General features: G+C 44.2%; 2 protein-coding genes across 2 annotated transcripts in view; both read right to left on the bottom strand.

Annotated features, from left to right (window-relative positions):
• The window catches only part of SDHC (succinate dehydrogenase complex subunit C), a 129,448-nt gene that overhangs the window by 96,834 nt on the left and 6,579 nt on the right, over positions 1-26,035 (bottom strand). The window lies entirely within an intron of this gene.
• Positions 224-25,130, bottom strand: PCP4L1 (Purkinje cell protein 4 like 1). The gene is made up of 3 exons (XM_049881059.1): positions 24,905-25,130; positions 1,890-1,944; positions 224-1,277 (listed from the first exon to the last, which is right to left on the bottom strand). Exons 1-3 carry the CDS (start codon positions 24,911-24,913, stop codon positions 1,135-1,137), a joined length of 207 nt encoding a protein of 68 aa, XP_049737016.1. The 5' UTR covers positions 24,914-25,130; the 3' UTR covers positions 224-1,134.

Below are 26,035 nucleotides of genomic sequence, written 5' to 3'. Positions count from 1 at the left end.
CTTAGGCTGTTGATCTTGACTCTCCTTCTCCCTTGTGAAGTTAGATGAGTCAGATGCCCTTGCCACGCCATTCTTATAGGTGGGCTTCGGTCTGAACTTGCTTAGGCAGTCTTAGTTTTCTGAGCCATCATGTGATCCACGCATTGCTCAACTACTTCTGAGGCCAGCTCAGGCGTACATTCATATTTTTCCCAAGAAAAACAGACGTAGAGGTTATGGACCCATTTGAGGTTTTTTATTGTTATAATTAATATTAAACATGCTAAAATCATAGATGAGTGGCTATTCCACTTCTGTCCTGACTCGACAGTGGGTCAGATGGGAACTACAGGGGTCACTTGGTCTGCATGGCCTCTGGGGATGGCTAGGCTCAGGGAGTTAGAGGTAGGCAGGTTAGCAAAGCCCCAAGAATCCTTCATGTAGTACACTTTTATTGGCAGTAACTTGTGGCTTCAGAGATCTCCCCCTCCTTTTCTGTTCCTCCCCAACTCTACCCTAGTTCTCATTTCCCTACCTTTGGCCCCTTGAACCTCTTCAGCCTCTGCCCCTTATGGTCCTAGACTAGATGATGACAGAATCTTCCTTGCCTCTACCGGTCCCAGTCTTCCTTCCTTGGAACTAATCTACTCAGCATGCACTAATGTGGTAAGCTGCTTGATTTGGGTCTGCCTAAGGGGAAAGGGAGGCTCTAGTCCCCACTGTGGCTTAGCTCATAGGAGGGAAGTTGGAGGTGGTAGTACAGAAGAATCTGAAGGGGTAAAAATATTGCCTGAAGTGTGATGCTGCAACAGGCAGAACAGTGCATATGCCCTGCCCTCTGACACCCACATTTTCTGGGGCCCTTCTCTCAGTCTCAAAGCCTCTTGCTCTTCAACCCCATAGAGCAGACATAGGCACTGATCGCAGCGCTCTATCCCAAGGAGAAACATGTCCACCCTTAGGCAACATTAAAGTCTTTTTCTTCCCCATGTTCATTGCACCTCTACTACTGTGATCACTTGAGGGGGCCTGAGAAAATATGAGGGTCGAACTTGCCTCAATGGAGGCTAGAGGGACAAAGGGACAAAGATACATGGAAGTCAGGGCTGTTGAGAAGGGGAGAGAAGGGAGCAGGGTAAAGGGAAGCCTGGCTATTCAGGAGCTAGGATCCTTTTTCCTTTTCTGAAATCGCCGGAACTTGCCCTGAATGGCAAGAGCAGCCTTCTCTGTTTCTGGCGCTGTCAGATCAATGTCAATCTCCTCTTCTTCCTCGGCCTTCTTGGCATTGCCAGCTTTCCCTGCAGATAGTTGGGAGACTCATTAATGAATGAAAATGACTTGCCCATCCCTTTTCTTCAGCCCCAAATTCACAGGTTAAGGTCTACCTTCTGCTGGTCTCAGTGGGGTTCCTCAGTATTTGTTAGGCTGAAGAATGCCTGATAATTCTCCTAAAAGTCAGGTACTTTGACCAGGAATTAGCTATAGTTACTTAGGGGACCTTTGCTACTCTTGGACCAAAATGACAAATGTCTTCTATCACCACTTATTCCTAAATCCTACAGTATAAGGTCCCAGAGCATGCTCACTTTCCCCAGCTTTTCTTCAAGTTTTGATTGAGACAGTGGATGAAATAATCTGATGAGTTTCTTCCTACTCTTCTATCTGTCCCCCACAACTACCTCAGAGCCAGTTTCTAAAGTCAAAGAGTAAGTATTGGTAGGTTTACTTCTTAGGAAAAAGTAGAAAGAAGCCTATAGACACAGAAGCTCTAACATAGTCCGTTGTTTCTCTTATCCATGTTCCTAGTCTTATAATATGTGGCTTTAAGAGCTTCCAAACTTACAGCCCTACTTGTTTTCACGCCTCTATATTCACCTGCTCTACTGACTGCCTAGCCCAGCCTTGCTCACCTTTTTCCTCCGGGCCAGGTGCCTGGTTGGTTGCTGGGGATGTTTTGGTGTTCAGCTGGGGAAAAAAAAAAAATCATAATATTAGATATTCATAGAAGTATGAAGGTACCATCCTCTTAGACCCACCATATTCTTCAGACCTCCTATCATTAGGCACATTCCCTTAGTCTTTTGAAGACACAGGTCTTAAGATCCCAGAGAAAATAAGAAAACATCAAAATTCATTCAACAAATATTTATTTGTACTAGGATAAAGCAAACAAAAAGCCCCGCCCAGATAGAATTCACTTTATAGTAGACAGACAAGGAAATAAATAAAGTGATTAATATGTTAGATTGTGATAAGTACTATAGAGAAAAAAGGCAGGGAGGGGAGATAGTGAGTGTTGGGATGAGAAGAGAGAAATACATTTTTACATAGGGCGGTCAGGAAAAGCCTTTTTGAAAGGTGGCATCTGAGCAAAGATCTGAAGGAGATGAGGGAGTAAGGGTTATAGATACTGGGGAAAGAGCTTTTAAGAGTCTTGGGGTGGAAGTGTGCCTATTCTGTTTGAGGAATATCAAGAGGCCAGTGTAGCTGGAGTGGAGAGAGGAAGGAGGAAAGATGGATGGAGGTATGATCAGAGAAATGGCAGTAGAGGGAAATTATTTAGGGCCTTGTAAGGAGTTTGATTTTTACTACAAGTGAGATTGGGAAGCCATTGGAGGCTTTCAATTTACACAAAAGGGGCATGAGAGAGAAAGCAGAAAAACCAGTTAGGAGGCTATAACAGAAAACCAGGCAAGAAATTGTGGTAGTTTGGGTCAGCATGGCAGCAGTAGAAGCGGTGGGAACTGGCTCGATTCTGGGTATATTTTCAAGCTATGACCAATGTGATTTGTTGACAGATTGGACAAGTGGTATCGTGAGAAAGAGAGGAGTCAAGGATGACTCCAAGGCATTTTGTGTGAGGAACTGAAAGAATGAAGTTGCCATTCTCTGAGTGAAGAAGACAGCAGGAGGAGTAGGGAGAGGATCAGGAGTTGTTTCTGGACGTGTTAAGTTTGAGATGCCTATTAGTTCTCCAAGAGGATCTGTTTCTATAAGTAGTTGGACACTCAAGATAAGTTGAAGAGAAAGGTCTGGATTAGAGATACAAATTAGTGATTTATTAACATATGGACAGCATTTAAAGCCTTAAGGCTATATGAGATCACCAAGGAAGTGTGTTCAAATACAGAAGAGGGCCACGTCCTGGGGCATTCCAATGATTAGAGTGTGCAAAAACAAGGAGAAATCAATAAAGAAAACTGAGAAGAAGCCAAGTAGGAGAAAAATCAAAAGATTTTAGTGATTTAGAAGCCAAAGGGGGGGAAATATTTCAAGAAGGAAGTGATTATTGTGTCAAATTCTACAAATAGACCTAGTAAGATGAGGACTAAGAAGTGACCATTGGGTTTTGCTACGTGGAGATCACTGGTGACATCGACAAGAGACATTTCAGTGGAGTGAGGGAGCAAAAGACTGGTCGGAGTAGGTTCAAGAGAGAAAAGAAGGCAAAGAATTGAAGCAGCAAACATATGAGGAGTTCCAGACAAATGGGGATGGGGAGAGGAGGTATAGTTTGAGGGGGATTTGGGGCCACAAGAAGATTTTATTTAAGATGGCAGAAATTATGAAATACTTGTGTTCTTATGGGAATGACTCAGTAGAGAAGGAAAACCCGCAGGAGAGAAAGAAGATCATTGCTAGAGTAAGAGAGAGGGGATGGGATCTAGTGCATAAGTAGAGGGTGGCCTTGAATAGGACCCAGAACAGATCACCATCCACAGAACATACAGGCCCAAATGCAGGTGGGAACATGTGTAAGCTATCCCCTAATTGCTTCTGGTTTTACAGTAAAATAGGTAACAAGGTCATCATCCAAGAGGAGGAAGGAGGAGGCACTGAAGAAAGAAGGTTGGAGAAAAGAAAGTATGAAATAATCATCTAGGAAAGTAGGAGAGTGAACGGACTAGGGAAACAGTAATAGGATTGCTAAGAAGCACTAAGGCCCTGCAAAAGGTTGTGAATTTGAAGTGAGACTAGTCAGCTGGTATGTCTGCTTTTTTCTAGCCACCTTACTCACATGGAGAGTTAGATTAACATAATACTGTTCCCCTTCCTCAGGATCATATTACTAGAGCTGCTATATCTGGACATTCCTCAGTCTCGAGACTGAGGTACTCCTGTAGACTCCTTGGTGCCCTTGGAGCCTGTTTATTCTTTTCACAATTTTGAGTAGTTGTTGATTGCCAAAATACAAGAACTACATGTGTCTTAGTTATCCAGTGCTGCTATAACAGAAATACCACAAGTGGATGGCTTCAACAAACAGAAGTTTATTCTCACAGTCTAGTGGGCTAGAAGTCCAAATTCAGGGCATCAGCTCCAGTGGAAGGCTTTCTCTCTCTGTTGGCTCTGGAGGAAGGTCCTTGTCATCAATCTTCTCCTGGACTAGGAGCTTCTCAGCACAGGGACCTCGGGTTGAAAGGACGCGCTCTTCTCCTGGCACTACTTTCTTGGTGATATAAGGTCCCCCTGTCTCTCTGCTCATTTCTCTCCTTTATATCTCAAAAGAGATTGATTTAAGACACAACCTAATCTTGTAGATTGAGTCCTGTCTCATTAACATAACTGCCACTAATCCTGCCTCATTAACATCATAGAGGCAGGATTTACAGCACATAGGAAAATCACATCAGATGACAAAATGGTGGACAATCACACGATACTGGGAATCATGGCCTAGCCAAGTTGATACACATTTTTAGGGGGCACAATTCAATCCATAAGAGGATGCTTTCACATATGTTCTCTTATCCAATCCTTGGAACAACTCAATGGAATATATAGCATTATCTGCATTTACAGATGCAAACATTTGTTGAATGACTGTCAGATATAAGTAACGGTTCTGTTTTAAGAAGCTGATGGAATCCAATCTATGTTCTGTAGGTTATGCTGTTTTTACCCTCTCTCGATAAAGACTTATCAAGCACTTAACTTGTATTCAGCAGTGTTCTATGCACTAAATAGGTACAGAAGAAACACAAGATTTATTTGTTCAACAAATATGTCAGTGCCTAATATATAGCACTATTGTTCTAGGCATTGGGGATACAGCAGTGAGCAAAATAAAGTCCCAATATTCACTAAACAATTACGTCAGCTAGTGGCAAATGCTACGAAAGGAAAGAAAACATAATAGTCTGGGAAGGCCTCTCTGAAGAGTGGCACTTGGGCAGAGGCTTGAATGACATCTAAGAGCAAGCCATTTGAATGTCTGGGTGAAGGGACTTCTGGGGAGATAAAACATCAAGTAGAAAGTCCCTGAGGCAGGACTGTGCCTGTTATGTTCAAGGAAGAGTAAGAAAACCAGCATGGCTGGAGCTGAGTGACCAATGGAGAGAGTATAAGAAATAAGGACAGCAGAACTAAATGGTGCCGAGCTACCACCAATGATTGCCCTGACAGGGAACACAACAGAAAGTCCCTGGCGGAGCAGGAGAAAAGTGTGGTGCAGAACTCAAAGTCACATAAAAAGACCAGACTTAATTAATGGTCTGACTGAAACTGGAGAAACCCAGAAGACATGGCCCCCCGGACTCTCTGTTAACCCAGAACTGAGACCAGACCATTCCTGAAGCCAACTCTTCAAAGATTAGACTGGACTGTAAAACATAAAATAATACTTGTGAGGAGTGTGCTTCTTAGTTCAAGTAGATAGACGAGACTGACTGGGTGGCTTCTGTCCGGAGGTGGGATGGGAGGGCAGAGAGAGATAGGAGCTGGTTGAATGGATACGTGAAAACTGGGTGGAAAGGGGAAATGTGCTGTCACATTGTGGGGATTAGCAACTAGGGTCACATAAGAATGTGTGCATAAATTTTTGTATGAGAAATTAACTTGAGCTGTAACCTTTCACCTAAAGCACAATAAAAAATGAATAAATAAAAAGACAAAAGAAAGAAAAAAATAAGATCAGGTAGGTAGCCAGAATATACATGTCTTTGGACCAGGGCAAGGCTTTGAATTTTTTCTGAGTTAATGGAAAAGTATTACAGCATTTGGGGCAGAGGATAACGTAGTCTAATGTTTTTAAAAGATCACTGTGATGCATGGGGAATAAACCATAGAGGGGCAGGAGACAAACCAGGGAAAACAATTACGAGGTTCTTGCAGTGGTACAAGCAAGATGATGGTGGCTTGGACTAGGGTGATAGTGCTAGAAGAGATAGGAAGTATTCAGACTTGAGACAATTTTTATGGTAGAATAAGCTGGACTTGCAGATGGATTTTTGAGTACAAATAACTCAAAGAGCTTTGCTCTAAAGGGCAGCAGAGAAATTAGACAGTAGCTGGGAAGGAATGTGTAATCAAGGAAGGGTGTTTTGGCAAGACAGGAGATAGAGTGTATTGGATATTGATGGGAATAACTTAGTAGAGAAGAAAGAATTAATGACGTGAGAGTGGGGATAATTGCTAGAGCAAGGTCTTGAATAGGCAAGAAGAAACGGATCTAGCGCGCAAGGGGAAGCGTTGGCCTTAGGAATATGGACAGTTCATTCCTAATGTAGGAGTGAAGGCATAGAACAGAGGCATAGAGGCAAGCAAGGTGGCAAATGTAGCAGGAATGTATAAAAATTCTCTGCTGATTGCTTCTATTTTTTCAGTGAAATAAGAAGCAAGGTTGTCAGCTGAGAGTGAAGAAAGGGCAGAAAGTATTAAAGGTTTGAGGAGAGAGGAAAGGAGTGTGTGGGGCAATGAATTACTTAATATGGCCCTTCTAGCCATTGTCTTTGTGACTCACACACAGTGATTGAGTGGGATGTTGCAAATAAGGTATATGGAACCTATGATGATTGGGGTTATGTGTCAACGTGGCTAGGCCGTGATTTCCAGTATTACATGTTTGTCTTCCATTTTGTGATCTAATGTAGTTATCCTAATTATCCTCCATTTTAGGTATTGTGAAGCCTAACCTCTAGGTATTAATGATGCCGGGTTGTTGTGGGGTGTACCTTGAGTCACAGCTTTACAAAAGGGCGTGACTCAAGTTCCACCTTTACTCAAGTTATACCCTTCCCTGGGTTGTGGGCTGCATCCAAGGTATACATGTGGGTGCCCTGGCAGAACTCTCCTTCTCTCTCACTTTGGAATCTGCATCTGGTTCGTGATCATCTGACTTCTGGTTCTTGGGACATGGACCAGCAGCCTGCCATCTGACCTGCTGATTCTGGGATGCGCCAGCTTATGCAGCCCCATGGGCTGTCAGCCTATTGTCTGACCTGATTTGCCAGCTTCTGCAGCCTTGTAAGCCAGCAGCCTGTGGTCTGGCCTGCCAGTTTGGGTTTGTCAGCCCCTGCAGCCATGTGGGTCAGGAGAAGCCTATGCCTGACCCAGAGATTTGGGACTCGCCAGCCTCCAAAACCACGTGAGCCATTTCCTTGATGGTTCGTGAGTTCTGTGAGATGTTGCACTGAATTAAGTAACCCCAAAACGGGAGGAAGAGTACTGAAGGAGGAGGAGTAGCTGATGTTAGAGATGATGGAGTGGAATAACAATTTGGAAAAGTTGGGCATTTGGGACATCTTTAACCGCCACCTCATAGGAACCTGCTTTGTGCTGATCCTTATAAAAGAAATTATTCATTTAGAGTGAAATAAATATCTAAGAAAGCTTAAGAGAATAAATGGTGAGATGTAGTAGGATTACCAGGCAGTACTAAGGACCCACTTGAGGTTAATAGCCATGGAGTTAAAGTAAAATCAGTCAAGACAGTGTCCCTGTCTTCCTTTATTACATGCTATACACTATCCCTCTTAATCCTCTGAAATGTCTGAGGAGATGTCACCCCCTATTTTATAGTTGAAGAAATGTAGAGATGTTAAGGATCTTGCCCAAAGGCAAGGTCACGCTACTAGAAAACAGTGGACCTACCTTTCGATCCCAGGCAGACTGATTCCAACGCCCACATTCTTAACCACCAGGCTGTTTTGTCTCCCAAAGACCAAATATTTTCACATGCTGACACAAACATGTAATATGTTAACAATTATTGAATCTAGTGAAAGGTATGTTGATTTACATTGAACTATTTCAATCTGGAAATTTTTCTAATAAAATGAAGGAAATGACCAGAAAATAATTTAAAGTAGAACAAAAATTATTAAACTAAAATCTGGAAATTTTTCTAATAAAATGAAGGAAATGACAAGAAAATAATTTAAAGTAGAACAAAAATTATTAAACTAAAAAAAGCATTGATGTATTTGACATGAGAAAGTGTCTTTAAAAGCAGATTACAAATTGATATGGTCCAATTTTTGTAAAATAAACCCAAAAAATACATATATGTATTTACCTAACATATACATTTCCATTGAAAACATGAAAGAATATACATAAAGATGGTTCCTAAAACCCTACAGAATTCCTAGCTAGTCCTCCTTTGACCAAATGAAAGTTTTTGTAAGAGGAAGGGTCTCTTGGGAGACCTTTCTTTGTTACTCTTTCTTTCCTCATGGTCCCTGTGGTCAAACATGGTTTTGCATATGATCAGTATAATGGCCCAGTATCTACCTGGGCAACTCCTTTCACTTTGGGATATTGTCATCACAACAGGTTTGTCCACAGAGCAAAAGGATGATGTGGATGAGGTGTGCACTATAGAGGATATAGTCAATTGTCCAGATGAGAAGGTCATGGGTCATGAGGCAAGTTCTGTAGTCTGATGCTCCCCGACTTCAAATTCTACTTCTCTATTGCTCTTCTTATTGCCAGCAAACCCCTAACTTTGATCCTTTAACCATTATCCCTGTGTCTGACTCTAAGCCTGTTCCCTTAATACATCAATTATTTTCTCTCCAGCCCCTGATTCTAAATATCTAGACCCTGATTCTAAATCTCTCTCCTCAGGTGGCTGTTTCCTCCTCCACGGGAATATGTGTCAGCACTGAACCACCCAGGCCACCCCTTTTTCCGTTTGCCCTGCCAGCTGCCCCCCTTCCTGAGTCTTTCCTGAGATTACTAGCCCTGGAACAGAGCCATGGCTCAGCTACTGCCTGCCTCCCCCACGTGCTCCCAGCTCCATTTGGCTTAAATTTATGAGAGGTTGTTGTAACCCAAGAGCCAAGGTCTCTACTAGGGAGACCAGAAAAGGATGCTGTAGAGAAGAAAATTCCTATTATCTTAACGCCCCTTGAAATCTCTCCAGCACCTTCTGTTGAAAAGTAGTATGTTGGGGCTTCTACCTCCTATCCCTCCTCCCTCCACCCTTCCCAGCCAGTTCTCAAAATAGCCACTCCAGACACTCTGAATTTCTGGATTTAGTTGTTTGCTGTTTGCAGAGGCAGGGGGTGGGAACGGTTAGGTCACGAATTGTCATCTGCCACCCTCTATATAGTACTCAGTCCTTCACTGATCCCTGGCCCCTACCCCAACTCTCCTGTTTATTTTCCAGAAACTCGGCCATTTTAGATTAATCAAGATCCTCTGGTGCATTCATCTGCAAGACGTCAGACTAATCGTACTTCAGGTAAATCAAGGAGGCATGGAGGCCCACTCTGGGAGGACCAAAAGTCTCATGCTCTGTAAGAGTGTTTCTTACAAAAGCTCACACCTCAAGAAATCGATGTTAACCTCCAAGAGCTGTGACAGGTGAGCATTTCTCAGCCTGGCTCATTTTAGCCAGGTATGGATCACAAACCTCTCAGGTGCTCTTCTATGTCTTTCATTACTGAGATCTTTTGGCCAGAAATGACAACGGTGAACTGGTTTAGCAAATGATTTAGGGGAACTGGCAGAAATCACATCTTATTTTTATTAATAATCACATATGTGATACTTACTACATACCAGTCAGAGCCCTGGTGGCACAACGGTTAAGAGCCACGCTGGTAACCAAAAGGCTGGCAGTTTGAATCCACCAGCCAGTCGCTCCTTGGAAACCCTATGGGGCAGTTCTACTGTGTCCATGTACCAGTCACTTTTCTAAGCACTTTATAAACATTAACATAATGAATCCTTATAATAGGTAAGGTAGGTAAGGAGCCCTGGTTGCACAATGGGTAAGCACTCAGCTTCTAACCAAAAGGTTGGTGGTTCAAACAATCAGTGGCTCCATGAGGGAAAAGACTTGGCAATCTGCTCCTGTAAAGGTTATAGCCCAGAAAACCCTATGGGACAGCTCTACTCTCTCACATGGGCTCACTATGAGCCAGAACTGACTCAATGGCACACAATAATAACAAGATAGATCCCATTTTATAGATAAGAAACTGAGACTGAGAGAGGTTAATTAACTTGCCTAAGGTCATTTAGTTTTTAAGGTCATACAGCTAAAATGCAGCAAAGCCAAAATTTGAACCCAGGCTGTCCGGCTCCAAAGTTCACACATTCAATCTCTAGCCAAAGGCGCGGGAATGTGTTATATGCATGTGTGTACACTTAAAGAGGATGTCTAATGGAAGACAGACTTGACTTACCCCAAATGGCACAGCAACCCCAGATAGGAAGGAAAGTCCTAGGAGTCATGGTTTTCTTCCATTGCTACGTTAAGCCCCCCCGTCCAGTGCCATCGAGTCAATTCTGACTCACAGTGACCCTATCTAAAACCCAGCCTCTTAATCCAGTCCCCCAACACTTTCTTCATGTATAATCCACACAGAACATGGGGAAGAGGATCCTGTCCTCCCATTCTGGGGCAATCTTATATGTTATCTGAGGACCTGATCCTAGACCATGACTATGACTCAGATTCTTGCTGATCTAACCACCCTGATTCTGGCTTTCATCTTGATGTTTGCTCAGTGGGCCTCCTGACACACACCAGGCTGACCCTTGGGAAGTTAGCTACAGCCGTCTGTGTTTTTCACTCACAAACCCAGATCATAGCCCTCAGATTCTGAGAAATCTATGTGCAGGATCGTCCCACTGGCTTCCATTTCTAAAGACTCCCTCACTTATATCCAATCCTGTTACTCCAAGTTTCTAGTGAGCTTGTAGCTTGGTTCAGTTCAGCCTCACTGCCCACACAGGACTAAATGTTGCTCACTTCTCAATAAACACCAAACACTAATTAGCAACTGTGAGGCCCATCAACTCTCTTCTTCCCCAGAGGGTTCTAATTTCTTCCTTTGCCTACCTCTCTGTATTCCTTTCCTCCTCACTTCCGAGCTGGATAGGCACCAATGTTCCATTCCATCATCTAGGCAGTAGCTGTCTATTTCCCATGAGTCTACTTTCATTTCCTTTGGAGCTCAAAGTTGTGAGTTTTCCTTTCCCATGGGGAAGGAGAGAAAAAGGAGAGGCCTGCTGACTCAGAGATCTTTTTTCTTCAGGCTTTGAGGCTGTAGAGGGGAACACGACAAAGAAATACCCCCCCTTTCCCTAGTACTCTCCCCAAGAGCGTCTACCTCTTTTTCTTTTTTCCTACCTTCCAGCAAAGGGAAGCGCCGTGCACTTGCCCTTGCACCTCTTCCCAGGGCATTTATCAGCCTTCAAGTAATGTCTTGTTCTTCCATCTTAGCTCTACATACTGCCCCTTTTCCTCTTCTCAGGAACCTTCACAATCAATTCCCTTCACTCTTTTATATATAAGGCCTCTTCAGCTCTTTAAAAAAAAAGCAGAAAGAACGCTTCTCAATCATAACTCCTTCTCCAAATACCATTAGAGTAAACAGAAGCAGGCCTAGGATGAAGCCTTGAGGAACACCAACATTAAAAGATTAGGGAGATCTTTTGAACAAATAGTCCTGGAAACACTAGGTATCCATATGCCAAAAGAAATTTTTTAATTAAAAAATCTCAATCATACCTTGCACCTTAAATAAAATTAACTTGAAATGGATCATACACCTCAATATAAACCCTAAAACTATAACACGTGTAGAAGAAAACTCGGGAGAAAATATTTGTGACCTTGGAATAGGCAGATTTCTTAGACACTACAGCAAAGTGCAATTCGTAAAAGGAAAAAATTGTAAATTGGACTTTATCAAAAATAACTACTTCTCCTTAAAGGTCACTCCCAAGACAATGAAAAGATAAGCCACAAACTAGAGGAAAATATTTGCAAACCATATATCCGATAAAGGACTTGTATCCAGAATACACAAAGAACTTTCAAATCTCTATGATAAGAAAATAACTTTTTAAACGGGCAAAATATTTGAACAGACACGTCACCAAAGAAAATACACTGATGGCAAATAAGCAAATGAAAATATGTGCAACATCACTAGTCATTAGAGAAATGCAAATTAAAACCACAATGAGATACTACTACACACTTACAAAAATTAGAAAGGTTTTTTAAAAAAAGGCAATAGCACACAACAGATTGCTCTTATTGTTAGGTGCCGTCAAATTGATTTCAACTCATAGCAACTCTATGTACAACAGAATGAAACACTGGCCTGGTCCTACACCGTTCTCACAATTATTGTTATGCTTGTGCCCATTGTTGCAGCCACTGTGTCAATCCTCATTGAGGGTCTTCCTCTTTTTCGTTGACCCTCTACTTTACCAAGCATGCTGTCCTTCTCCAGGGACTGGTACCTCCTGATGACATGTTCAAAGTATGTGAGAACTTTCATCATCCTTGCTTCTAATGAGAATTCTAACTGTACTTTTTCCCAGTTATATTTGTTTGTTCTTCTGGCAGTCCATGGTATATTCAATATTCTTCCCCAACATCATAATTCAAAGGCATCAGTTCTTCTGCAGGCTTCCCTATTCATTGTCTGGCTTTAACACACAAATGAAGAGATTGAAAACACCATGGCTTGGGTCAGGTGCACCTAAATCCTTAAAGTGACATCTCTGCTTTTGAATACTTCAAAGAGGTCTTTTGCAGCAGATTTGCCCAGTGCAACAGGTCATTTGATTTCTTAACTGCTGCTTCCGTGGGCGTTGATTGTGGATCCAAGTAAAAAAATCCTTGACATCTTGAATCTTTTCTCCACTTATCATGATGTTGCTTGTTGGTCCAGTTGTGAGGATTGTTGTTTTCTTTATGTTGAGGCATAATCCATACTGAAAGCTGTGGTCTTTGATCTTCATCAATAAGTGCTTCAAGTCCCCTTCACTTTCATCAAGGAAAGTTGTGTCATCTTCATATCACAGGTTGTTAATGAGTCTGCCTCCGATACTGATGCCACATTCTTCTTCATATAGTTCAGTTTCTCAGATTATTTGCTCAGCGTACAGATTGAATAAGTATGGTGAAAGGATACAACCGTGATGCGCACCTTTCCTGACTTTAAACTACGCAGTATCCCCTTGTTCTGTTCAAACAACTGCTTCTTGGTCTACGTACAGGTTCCTCATGAGCACAATTAAGTGTTCTGGGATTGCCATTCTTCACAACGTTACCCATAATTTGTTATGATTCACACAGTTGAATGCCTTTGCATTGTCAATGAAACACAGGTAAACATCTTTGTGGTATTCTCTGCTTTCAGCCAGGATCCATCTGACATCAACAATGATATTCCTTGCACCATGTCCTCTTATGAATCCGGCTTGAATTTCTGGCAGTTCCCTGTTGATGTACTGCTGCAACTTCTTTTGACTGATCTTCAGGAAAATTTAACTTGAGTGTGATATTAATGATATTGTTCGATAATTTCTGCATTCTGTTGGATCACCTTTCTTTGGAATGGGTACAAATATGAACCTCTTCCCATCCATTGTCCAGGTAGCTGTCTTCTAAATTTCTTGTATAGATGAGTGAGCACTTCCAGTGCTGCATTCCTTTGTTGAAACATCTCAGTTGGTATTCTGTCATTTCCTGGAGCCTTGTTTTTCACCAATGCCTTCAGTGCAGCTTGGACCTCGTCCTTCAGTACCATTGGTTCTTGATCATATGCTACCTGCTGAAATGGTTGAACGTTGACCAATCCTTTTTGTTATGACGACTTTTTGTATTCCTTACGCCTGCTTTTGATGCTTCCTGCATCGTCTAGTATTTTTCCTGTAGAACCCTTCGATATTGTAACTCGAGGCTTGAACTTTTTCCTCAGCTCCTTCAGCTTGAGAAATGCCAAGCTTGTTCTTCCCTTTCGATTTCCTATCTCCTGGTCTTTGTACGTTTCATTATAATGCTTTACTTGTCTTCTCAAGACACCCTTAGAAATCTTCCGTTTAGCTCTTTCACTTCATCATTTCTTCCGTTTGCTTTAGCTACCCTATGTTCAAGAGCAACTTTCAGAGTCTCTTCTGACGTTCATTTTGGTCTTTTCTTTCTTTCCTGTCTTTTTAATGACCTCTTGCTTTCTTCATGTATGATGTCCTTGATGTTATTCCACAATTCATCTGGTCTTTGGTCATTAGTGTTCAATACATCATAGCTATTCTCGAGATGGTCTCTAAATTCAGGTGGAATATACTCAAGGTTGTACTTTGGCACTTGTGGACTTGTTCTAATTTTCTTCAACTTCAGCTTCAACTTTCATGTATGCGATTGATGGTCTGTTCCACGGTTGTCCCCTGGCCTTGCTCTGACTGATGATATTGAGCTTTCCCATAGTCTCTTTCCACAGATGTAGTCAATTTGACTCCTGGTATTTTTTCTGGTGAGGCCCACATGTGCAGCCACCATTTACATTGTTGAAAAGAGGTATTACCAATGAAGGAGTTGTTGGTCTTGCAAAATTCCATCACGCAACCTCTGGCGTCATTTTTATCACCAAGACCATAGTTTCCAACTACCATTCCTTCTTCTTTGTTTCCAACTTTCATATTCCAATCACCAATAATTACCAATGTATCTTGATTGCATGTGTGATCTATTTCAGGCTGCAGAAGTTGGTAAAAATCTATTTCTTCATCTTTGGTCTTAGTGGTTGGTTTGTAAATTTGAGTAATAGTCATATTAACTGGACTTCCTTGAAGATATATGGATATTATCTTATCACCGGTGGAGCAGCTGGTGAGTTTGAACCACTGATGTTTTTATTAGCTTCTGAGCACTTAGCCACTGTGCCACCAGGGCTCCTCAGACTAGGTTAAGACCTTCATTATAAGTTTTCATAGCACCTAGTGTTTCTCGTTGATAGCACTTATCACTAATGTAATTAAATGATAATTTTATGGTTAAAGGTTGAATGTCTGTCTCCATTTCTGTTTACATATTGTTTGTGGATGCTTTGGCACTACAGCAGCAACAGGGACCATATGACAGATGACAGGGCATTGCTTTTCCTCACTTTACCATGTGTTCCTGAAAAAGGGCTGAGAGTGAAAGGGGAGCAGTTCTCCAGAATATATTTCTTATTATCTGCAATGTAGTTATTGTGTATTTGTCTTACCTCCCTCCCACCACCACCTCCACCACCCCAGCAGATCCCATTTCCTTGAGAGCACAGTCCAGGTTTCTCGTTTATTTGTTTATTTCCCACAGTAACTGCAACAGTGTCTTACACATAGTAGGTACTCAATAGATACTCGTTCACGTGAATTAAAATTTCCTCAGTCTTGGAATTCCTGGGAGCGTAATGTGGCATATTAGGTGGAGGGCAGGCTTTGGAATCAGACAGATCTGGGTGTGTACCCTGGATCTGTGCTGACTATCTGTTCAAATCCCAGCTCTGCTATTTCTAGCTATGTGACACTGAGTAAATTACATAGCCTTGCTGTGCTCAGAACTCTCATCTGCTGAAGAGATAATATCTATCTTGAAGGATGAAAAGAACTCGAGAAAATATATATAAAATGCCTAGCACATATTAAAACAATAAGTAGTTATATTTTTGAAGTAATGAAATCCTGGGTTGAATACAAGAATAGGTGTATTGTCTGGTTACCAAAAAAAGCCAAACCCAGTGCCGTGGAGTCGATTCCGACTCATAGCGACCCTATAGGACAGAGTAGAACTGCCCAATAGGGTTTCCAAGGAGCGCCTGGCAGATTTGAACTGCCGACCCTTTGGTTAGCAGCTGTAGCACTTAACCACTACGCCACCAGGGTTTCCATTGTCTGGTTAAAGCACTGGAATCAAACAGTGCGAGATGCCACAGAGTGCATTTTCACTAAGTGGAACTGAAGGAGGATGAGAATACCTGGGATCGCTCTAAGGGCACTTGAGGCTTATTCTGCTACCACAGCAGCTCCAGAAATGGTCTCTTTATACTTGAAACCAACCCCAGAAATCACAATCTTCCTGTCTTTCCAGTGTCTGCCCCCCAAAATGCTGAGAATGGCTCTAAAGCTCTGGTAAAGAACTTAACAATAGTCTGCTTAGACAGAAATCACTCTATATAGCAACAGCAAGTACCCACATCTGTAACCCTGAAGTCTCCCGGAACCTCTCCCAAGTTCGTGGTATACAGGAGGGACCCTACAGTACAGCACCCCTATACAAATTCATGTTTCATTTCAGGGAACCCTTAGACACACTGGCTGCTTTTTGAGTTGCAGACCATGAGAAGGAGAGTAGTGCACAAGAACAAGTAAACCACATCTCCTTGGTCAAGTCCTTTGGTCCACCCTTGCCTCACAAAGATGGTTGTATAAGTCTATTCCTTGCCTCAGAAGGATAGTTTGTTAAGACAAGATAATACAACTTGGCAAAGCACCTAAAAACAGTCAAAGCAGTAGCAACTTAGTCCTGTTTTTCTGCTGCCACTTCTGGGGAATAAGATAACTTTATGCCCAATCCACCCTGCCCCCTGCTCAGGCTGTGTTTCTTCCTTCCTTTGTTTCTTTCTTTAATGGTGTTGCCACAGCAACAATTGTCACCAGAAAAGGCAAGATAGTGTCACCCCCTCTGCTCCAAGCAGCATGTGAGAACTAACCTTGGGAAGGGCAAACTACCCCGACCCCCCCACCCTCCCCATCCCACTGGGCTCTTTAATGAGGAATCCCAAGCTGTCAACAGTACCAACAGACAGGAACAAAGGAACAACTTATCTGTACCTGGACCACATCTACCCTGTATTTGCGTGATATCTCCTGGATGCCCTGGGAATGAAAACACATCATAAACACATCATAAAAAAAAAAAAAAAGCTGTTGCCTTTGAGTCAATTCCGACATACAGTGACCCTATAGGACAGAGCAGAACTGCCCCATAGGGTTTCCGAGGAGCAGCTGGTAGATTTGAACTGGTGATCTTTTGGTTAGCAGCCAAACACTTAACCATTGCATCACCAGGGCCCCCAAACACATTATTAAAAAAAAAACAAAACCCAAACTTGATGCTGTTCAGTCGACTCTGATTCATAGTGACCCTATAGGACAGAATAGAACTGCCGCATACCGTTTCCAAGAAGCGGCTGGTAGATTTGAACCAGGTGACCTTTTGATTTGCAGCCAAACACTTAACCACTGCACCACCAGGGTCCCAAACACATTATTAAAAAAAAACAAACTTGATGCTGTTGAGTCGATTCCGACTCATAGTGACCCTATAGGACAGAATAGAACTGCTACATACAGTTTCCAGGAAGCAGCTCGTAGATTTGAACCTGGTGACCCTTTGGTTTGCAGCCAAACACTTAACCACTGAGCCACTAGGGCCCCAAGAACATTATAAAAAAAAAAAACCCACTGCCGTCGAGTCGATTCCGACTCATAGTGACCCTGTAGGACAGAGTAGAACTGCCCCACAGAATTTCCAAGCAGCGCCTGGAGGATTGCAGCCAAATCCTTAACCACTGAGCTACTATGGCCCCAGACACATTATAGTACTGCCCAAATCAATCATTTTAGATGAATAGGCACAGATACTCAGAATTCTGTCTCACAGTCCAAGGCAAGGAAACCTAAAGAGGGCCTGAATCCTAAATATAAGCCTAAAAAGACTTGTTTCATACCTTTGAATTGACACAACCCTAGGCTTTGTAAGCTCCCTGCTCCAGAGGTGCAGAAAGTGAAGGGAAACGGGAGTTAGTGGATCTGCTTCCAAGTGGTGGCAAAGAGGCTTTGGCCCGCTGGGGACCCTGGTCTTCCCACTAGCATATTCGTGCTCAATGTTACATGAAGGTCACTGCTAAAGAGCCTTAGAGGGAGAGGCCCCCGGGATCCCCTGGTGCCCCGGGAGGACCCTAGAGGGCTGTTTTTGGAGCACTGTTGGAACTGTTTCAATTCTTCCAGTGCAGCAACCAGCTGTAGTCCTCAAACAGCTTTGGAAAGATTTGTTCAAGGTCACCCTCAAGATAATAACAGAACAAGAACTAGAAATCTTTACTCCAGGTTCTATATACACACATTCCTCTCCTAATATATGGGATATAATCCAGAGACCCTATTTCTTAGATGTCGCCTAAAACAGGAATAGAACCTAACCGGTCCTAGCGCCCAAACCCCCTGGTCTATCCCTCTTCCCGCCGCCCCCTCCCCCCGCCACCAGATCACCCCTGTTTCCTGAAATAGCAGTAGCCCCCACTGGAGTTAGAGGCAGAATTCCTTGGCCATGCCAGCTCATGGTATGAAGTGAGTCAACAGCCCCGGCCCATTCCCCTCAGCATGGGCTGTCACAGTTTAATCGGTGGTTATTTGTGGTGCTCTGCACACAGCTTGGAGCTGTGCCTTCAGCCCCATACTGGGAGTGAAGGGTAGGGGAGAGAGAGTAGTGCCAAAGTATCATTTATTACTATAATCTTCAATGTGCATCCCACCCATGGAGTTAATGTCCCAAAATAAACGTATTAATCCCCCCATAGCCTACAAAGCAAACATTCAGCTGGAGGGCTTTGTGTGGGAGAGAGACAGCACCTAGGACAAAGGAATGGTAAAAGGCACCTCTTCTCCCTGGGTGGGGGGCTGGGAAGCCTAGGTGGGCATGCCCTCAGGAGTCAGCCTGGAGTGAAGTAGCAAACAAGCTTGAGGGAGGAGAATGTGGCCAAGGCTAAGGTTTCTAGGCACTTGTTTAAGGGCATCTGCAGGGAATGCAGATCTCTTAGAAAAATGGTTTGGGGTCTGCTTCTGACTTGGCTTACTCTTGCAGATAAATAATTCTGGGGCAAGTCAAGCCATTCCGAACAGCAGTCAGGAGCATGCATTTAGAAAAACACGCGTTTAGGAATGTGGAACCCTGATAGGCTCTCACCACTTACCTTGCCAGTCTAACACTTTCTTCTTTCCCTCTCACATTTCTCCTCCCAAAGCTTTGTACTCTCACTGGAAGTCCAGTGGCCAAACAAAGGAGAACTAAATACCCAGAGGCTATTGGCCATCGGGTCCTTCAGATCAAATATTTCAGAGGTAAGAGACTTGTTTTCATAACAGTCTGCTAGATTTCAGAAGGAAAACTCTGCTCCTTGATGTTCTGCAGTTGTGGGAATTAATGATGGACACAAGGAACTAAGAGCCCATTAAAAGAGGCCTCCAGTTTTCCCCTTTCCCTCATTCCTATTAGCTTATCTATTCCACTCCAGCACTTTCATTGCCCCTATTTTTAAGGTGACTAGGCATCCTGGATGGAGCCCTGGTGGCACAGTGGTTAAGAGCTTGGCCACTAACCAAAAGGTCGGCAGTTCAAATCCACTAGCTGCTCCTTGGAAACTCTATGAGGCAGTTCTTCTCAATCCTGTAGGGTTGCTACGAATCAGAATCTACTTGATGGCAACAGGTTTGGTTTTTTTTTGGCAGCATCCTGGATAGGAATCCCTGGGTGGTACAAACAGTGAGAGGCTGCTAACCTAAAGGTGGGAGGTTTGAGTCCACCCAGAGGTACCTCAAAAGAAAGGCCTAGCAATCTATTTCCAAAGGATCATAGCCAATTAAAACCCTCTGGAGCACAATTGTACTCTGACACATATGGGGTCACCATGATTTGGACTTGATGGCAACTGGTAGTAGTAGGCATCCTGTATAAGGAAGGATAGTACCTGCTCTGCCTGGTATTCCACCAGAACGTACCCTCTTGATAAACATTATCCCATGGTGCTCTCTATTCTCTTACTCAGCACAACTTATATTTATGCATTTATTAAATCACACTGCTTGTCTTTTCTACAGAAAGTACCCATAATAATATATTCCTTACAAATTGCATGTACCCAGAACTAGATGTGCCCAGGTACCACTGCTGACCGCTCTGACAGAGATCACGACAGACAGCCCCAGACAGAGCAGGCGAAAAATGTAGAACAAAATTCAGATTCACAAAAAAAGACTAGACTTTCTGGTCTGACAGAGACTGGAGGAAACTCCGAGACTATGACCCCAGGTTACTCTAGTAATTCAGAACTGAAACCACTCCCAAAGCCCACTTTTCAGACAAAGATTAGACAGGCCTATAAAACAATGATACACGTGAGGAATGTGCTTCTTCGTTCAACCAAATATGCGAGACCAAATGGGCAACTCCTGCCCAAGAGTAAGACAAGAAGGCAGGAAGGTACAGGATTTGGACAAATGGACATAGGGAACCTAGGACAAAAAGGGATGCTGTCACATTGTGGGGACTGCAGCCAATGTTACAAAACAATATGTGTATAAATTTTTTAATGAGAAACTTAAGCTATAAACTTTAACTTGAGCTATAAACTTTCACCTAAAGCACGATAAATTTTTTTTAATTGCATGTAAATCAAATCATTCCATATTCACTAGGATAATATGTCCTATGTAAAGTTCTTTTGGGGTGAGAAGTCAGCAAAAGTGTGCCCTAGTCTTCATCCTACCACTGTGTAAACTTGGGAAGTTCTGGGCCTCAGTTTCTTCATCTGTAAAATGAAAAGATTGGACTAGATGATCGATATGGCTCCTTAACAAATCTAAAATTACATCACTAAAATGTTTTGATATTATATCTGAGGTTTTCTAGGTGCAAGATTCACCTGTATTTCCATCTTGAAGAATTTTTGCAAAACTAATTTTATTTTTTTCCATGATACAGTAGGCTCATTTAGAAAAGACAATTTAGAAATACAGAAGAGTATAAAGAAAATGAGGAGGCAGCGATGGGGTGGGGGGCGGGTAGAGGGGAGTGGAGCATCTACAGAACCACCAACATAAAAAGGCAATTGTTGACTTGATCCTTCTTCCTCCCCTTCCCCCCAACCCTATCTCCATCACTTCTATCAGTTAAGACTCTCCACAGGCAGACATGAAAGATGAATCCAGTTTGCATATCTTGGCTCTGGCCACATTACTTACGTTGTCTGCGCCTACAGAGACCTGACATTCTAGGAGGCAATTCTCACAGCTGCAACATGAGAGAAAGAGCCATCCACATTCCTGGGCCACAGGATGACAAGGTCATCTACTTCTAGCAGCCAGGGGCTCCTGCTCGAGCCACTAAAACCAATAACCTAAATGGAGAACCAAGTTCTGATTTCTCTGACTTCAGAAAGCAGATGTTTCCAGAGATGAAAAGCTTTCTAATGACAAGTAGCTAGCCCTCTATTTTGCATGTCCAAAACCAAAAAACCAAACCCATTGCTACTGAGTCAATTCCAACTCACGGTGACCCCATGTGTTACAGAGTAGAATTTCTCCATAGGTTTTCTTGTCTGTGATCTTTATGGAAGCAGATCTCCGGGCCTTTCTTATGCACTGCTGCTGGGTGGCCTCAAACTGCCAACCTTTAGATTAGTAGTTGAACACAAACCACTTGCACCATCCAGGGACCTATGTCCAAAAAAAAGAAACCAAACCCATTGCTATTGAGTCAATGCTGACTCATATCGACCCCATAGGAGTACAGGACAGAGTGGAACTGCCCCATAGGGGTTCCAAGGAGTGGCTGGTAGATTCAAACTGGAAACTTTTTGGTTAGCAGCCAAGCTCCTAACTACTGCACCACCAGGGCCCCTCTATCCAATATATAACAATAATAACGGGATACCAACGAGAGAGGGGATCTTGGATTCCCTCCACATCCCTACCAAGTTCCCTAACAACTGACTCACAGAAGATGTAACAGAATAGTGTCACTCTGACCAAGATCCCATTGTAGGGAAGGTTGCAAATGCAAACAACCGTGCACAGGAAAGATGTGTTCCCCAACGTGTGACAGCCTATTCCCATTCCCTAAGAAGACAGCAAGCAGAATCACGGAGGACCAGTTTGAAGTTTTGTTCTGTTGAGATTTCTAGTTATCTGTCCCTTGCTCCAGCCCTTGCTAGCAAAACACAGGAAAGACACCATGAGGATGGTCACCAATCATCCATGACTCTCAGCAGAATGATTGCTGGACCAAGGGTGCGCTAGCTGGGCTCCCCTCAGATTAGAAATGCAACAGGATCACGGAAGAACCTGCAATTCTGTTTTAAGCAACCAGCTACACTGTATGACATGGGATTCTAGGAAAGAGTCCCCAGGGACTGAATGCAAAACCCATTCCCATCCTTCACTGAAATGAGAAAAGTTATTAAACTCTAAGAGATAGGCTGTAAGCCACAGCAACCAAGTTCTGCCTGCTGCTGTGAAGGCAGATAACCTGAAGAGAGTCCCTGCAGCTCCTCTGTACACAAACACACACACACACACACACACACACACGGGGAAATGCTCTGCTGCAGTACTGTGTGACAGCAAAGAGCCACGAAGGCAAAGCAAAAGTCAAGAGATCCTCCCTATCAGCTCCACCAGAAACCCTTGCACTTTTAATTGCTCTAGGTATGGACACTCCTCCCCAGTTTTTGTTCTTCAGTTGAAATGGAAATCTCTTAAAGACATCCCAAATCCTCTCAGTTCCTGCAGCTTCTCTGAAGCAAGAATATAAGCAGGTCGGGGAGGCGAAGCTTACATAAGATTCAGGGTACACTGGGCTTTCCTGGGCTGGGCACTTCTCCTGTGGGGCTGGGCTGAGAAAACGAAGCAGTTTGAAGCCTCCCTAGAACATCAGAGCTCGGAGCGACACTTCCGCTTCTCATCATAGCTTTTACAAGAGGAAGAAAACAGGCTGGATCTTGGCCTCTAGGGAAGCAGAGACCCCTTGGGGATCTGGTTCAGAGACAGCTGGTCTATGTGTACATCCAGGTGCCTGCTTCTGGGTTTTATAAACACTCACCCCTGAAGCCAGCCTCAGCTCCATATGAGGAGGCAGCTTCGACGGCTAAATTGCTAGTTAGTACCAGTTCACTCTGACAGCCTGGGAGGCTGGGCAGCCCTGCACGTGCTGACAGCTAGTTTCCATCCAAGGCTCCTATTCTTACCATCCTACCAACCCCCTGGTTGAGGGTATCCAACCTCAGGTGCCGAGTCAAGAGGGGACCCAAAACTTGACTCCCCCCACCAAATACCGGGTTGTTTTCCCTGCCACAGAAACAGCTTTGTTACTCCACCTAATACCATCCTAAATGCCAGCCCCCGTAGTGTGCAGAGGAGTCACGTGCTTCCCCAAAAAGCACGGGCTAAGCACACAATTTCACGCTGGCATAGACTTCAGACCACAAATTCCCAGGGGGTAGCTTGAATTGCAACTTTCAGATTTAGAAACACTAGTGGTGGTTGAATCTTAGACCTCAGTGAAAGGAGGGCAAAGAAAACCTCTGTTCTCATGTTGGGGTTGAAAGAAGCAAGAGGAGAGAAGGTTGATCTTTTTCTTTCCTTCTGAAAGGCTGCCATCATCAGTCACTACTGGCTGAGAGGCTGGAAACCACTTTGGTTCATCTGTAGCCCCCAGACTAGCTGAATTTTCCAGGATAAACTTGGTGGATATGGCAACGAAGACAACATAGCAGTTGGCACTAATTGGCTCCCTGGGTGACAGCTTTTAGCAGAAGCCAGCAGAGCAAGGTTTTAGATAAAGATCTAAACTGGGACTCAGGCCCTAGAGTCCTATTCTGAGACTATCCTGATGTCCTTGGAAATTCTGGTGCTAGTTTTCTGTCATACTCTAAAATAGAAGAAATAAAGAGATAATAATAATAGCTAACATACATTGAGTGCCTACTCTGTGCCAGGCACTGTATTTTGCACATATTATCTCATTTAATCTTTAAAGCAACCACCATTATCTCCATTTTATAGAATAAAAATGGATGCACAGAAAGGTTTAGTTACTTGCCTAAGGCCACATAGTAAGTAGTAGAGCTGGGGTCTGACATATAGCTGAGAAGTTGTATTTAACACAATGACTGGAAACCAATCTGCAAACCTACCTGGAGGAACCCAAAGCAAGATGTGGGTACTAGGAAAGAGGTTGCAGAGAGCAAACTTGTGGTGTCACTGCCCAGACTAACTTCCCTTAGGAAGGAAAACCCTTCTTTCTGGATATGAGACTGTACGGAAAAACGAATACAATCAGACAAGGAGAAAGTTCTTTCCAAGTCTCGGCTTTGATGCCCCCACCTACGGACAGTGTTCTGTGAAAAGAGTAAATCAGTTACTGGAATGGGTCTGGCCTCCATAAATACTGTGAAGGCTGACCGAAACCCAGGAATCAGTTACTGGAATGGGTCTGGCCTCCATAAACACTGTGAAGGCTGACCGAAACCCAGGATGTAACAAACACTGCAGAGGGAGGTCTGCTCTCGAAGGGGACATCTCCCCAGGGGCTGGACATGCCCCCACGGCAGGAGCTTCTGGAGATACCAGCTGTTCCCTTGGACAATTCCTGACCCAATGAGTGGAGAGGAGGATGCCACCTTCGGAAAGGAGGAAAAGTGACCGCCCCAGGTGTTCTTGTCGGATGCTCCGTAAGAAGTAGAAGACACTAGGAAAGGGAAGAAAGAAGCGACCGTTTTTCTCAGAAGTGAGGGGACTGAGGGGAGCCAGAATAACCTCAGAGCAGTAAGACAGACGCAGAGGGCACTGACCCGAGGAGACAACTTACCACTTGAAGCTCAGCCCCCCACTCTGCACCCGATTCCAGTTACTCCCAAAGCAGCACCATCTACAGTCGGGGGACTTAGAACACCCCGCTTCCAATGGGTGCCCAGCACCCCGAGCTCGGAGCTTTCGTAGACGGGCAGTGGGACGCCCCCAGGGGTTCCCCACTGTTGCGAGCTGCCGCGCCCTGCCTGGGACCCCAGCCGCGGCCCCCTCCCTGCCGCACCCTCCAGCCCGGAACAGCGGGGGCCGCCGCACCGCTCACCTCGCTCATCTCGGTGGCCGACGGGGCGAGCGGGGTGCGGCACGCGCAGGTGAGGCGAAGGGCCCTCGGGGCGCGCGGGAGACGGCCGCGAGCGGCCGGGCTCTGAGGCAGGGGCCCCGGCTGATGAGGCCAGGGGGGCTGGGGCGGAGAACCGCTGTGCGGTTGCCAGCACCCGAGTTCTGGGGGCTCCGCTCCCAGCTGGGAGTACCCTCCTTATCCCGTCCTGTCGAAGCGGCTCCGCGCGCCTTAGCCGGCCCTACCTTTTATAGTCAGCTCCGGTACCCGCCTCCGGCCCGACCAATAGGAGCCCCTCTGGCCTCAGATTGACAGCCCCTCGCATCCAATCGTGGCAGGCTCAGAGGTTTGCAGTATTTCCAAACTAGGGTAAGACAGGCAGGGAGCGGGAAGAAGGGGGAGACCGTCTGGGCATCAGAGGGCGGAAAACGAAGTGGGGAGAGCAGAGGAGGAGGGGGAGGAAGGGGTCGTGCACTAAGGAGAGAAGACGAGAGAAGGAAGGAAGGGGTGTGTGAGTTCGAGAAAGAGAAGAGAGAAAAGCTGGAAGGAAATCGAGAAGGTACATAGGAAAGAGAAAACAATGGATGAAAGGAGTTAAAGCTTAGAGATGTTGCAGACCAAGATTTAGTAGTAGGAAGGCGGTCTGGATAACGGTACAGCACAAGAGAGAGAAAGAAGCTGGAGCAAGGGGACGGTGTTGCACTGCAAAAACAAAACAAAAAACAACAGGAAATTGTCAAGTACCTACTTGTTGGGGAAGATCAAAAATCTTAGGAGTTGGAAGACATTTTAGGGTTCAGTGAGTCCTAACCCCCACATAATACAAAAACGCCTTCTTCAACAGCCTGTCTGGTGGTGATCCCTCAGCGTCCACTTGAATACTTTCCAGTGCTAAAGTAATGAATTCCCTCCAAAAGTTACTTTAACCAAAAAACCAAACTCATTGCCGTTGAGTCAATTCCCATTCATAGTGACCCTAGACAAGAGAGTAGAACTGCTCCACAGGGTTTCCAAGGCTGTAAATCTTTAAGGAAGCAGACTGAAGCAGAATGGTTGATGGGCTCCAACTGCCAGATTTTCAGTTAGCAGCGGAGTGGTCTAGCCACTGTGCCACCA

The sequence above is a fragment of the Elephas maximus genome, chromosome 3 (genome assembly GCF_024166365.1).
Source record: "Elephas maximus indicus isolate mEleMax1 chromosome 3, mEleMax1 primary haplotype, whole genome shotgun sequence".
NCBI classification, from domain to species: domain Eukaryota; kingdom Metazoa; phylum Chordata; class Mammalia; order Proboscidea; family Elephantidae; genus Elephas; species Elephas maximus.
This window is presented reverse-complemented; position numbering and strand designations above follow the sequence as displayed.

What these genes read in the sequence shown, in the direction of transcription:
- PCP4L1 (XM_049881059.1), bottom strand. An exon ending in ACCTGGCCCGGAGGAAAAAG is followed by an intron (nt 1,278 to 1,889) that starts GTGAGCAAGGCT and finishes AACTATCTGCAG; the next exon opens with GGAAAGCTGGCAATGCCAAG.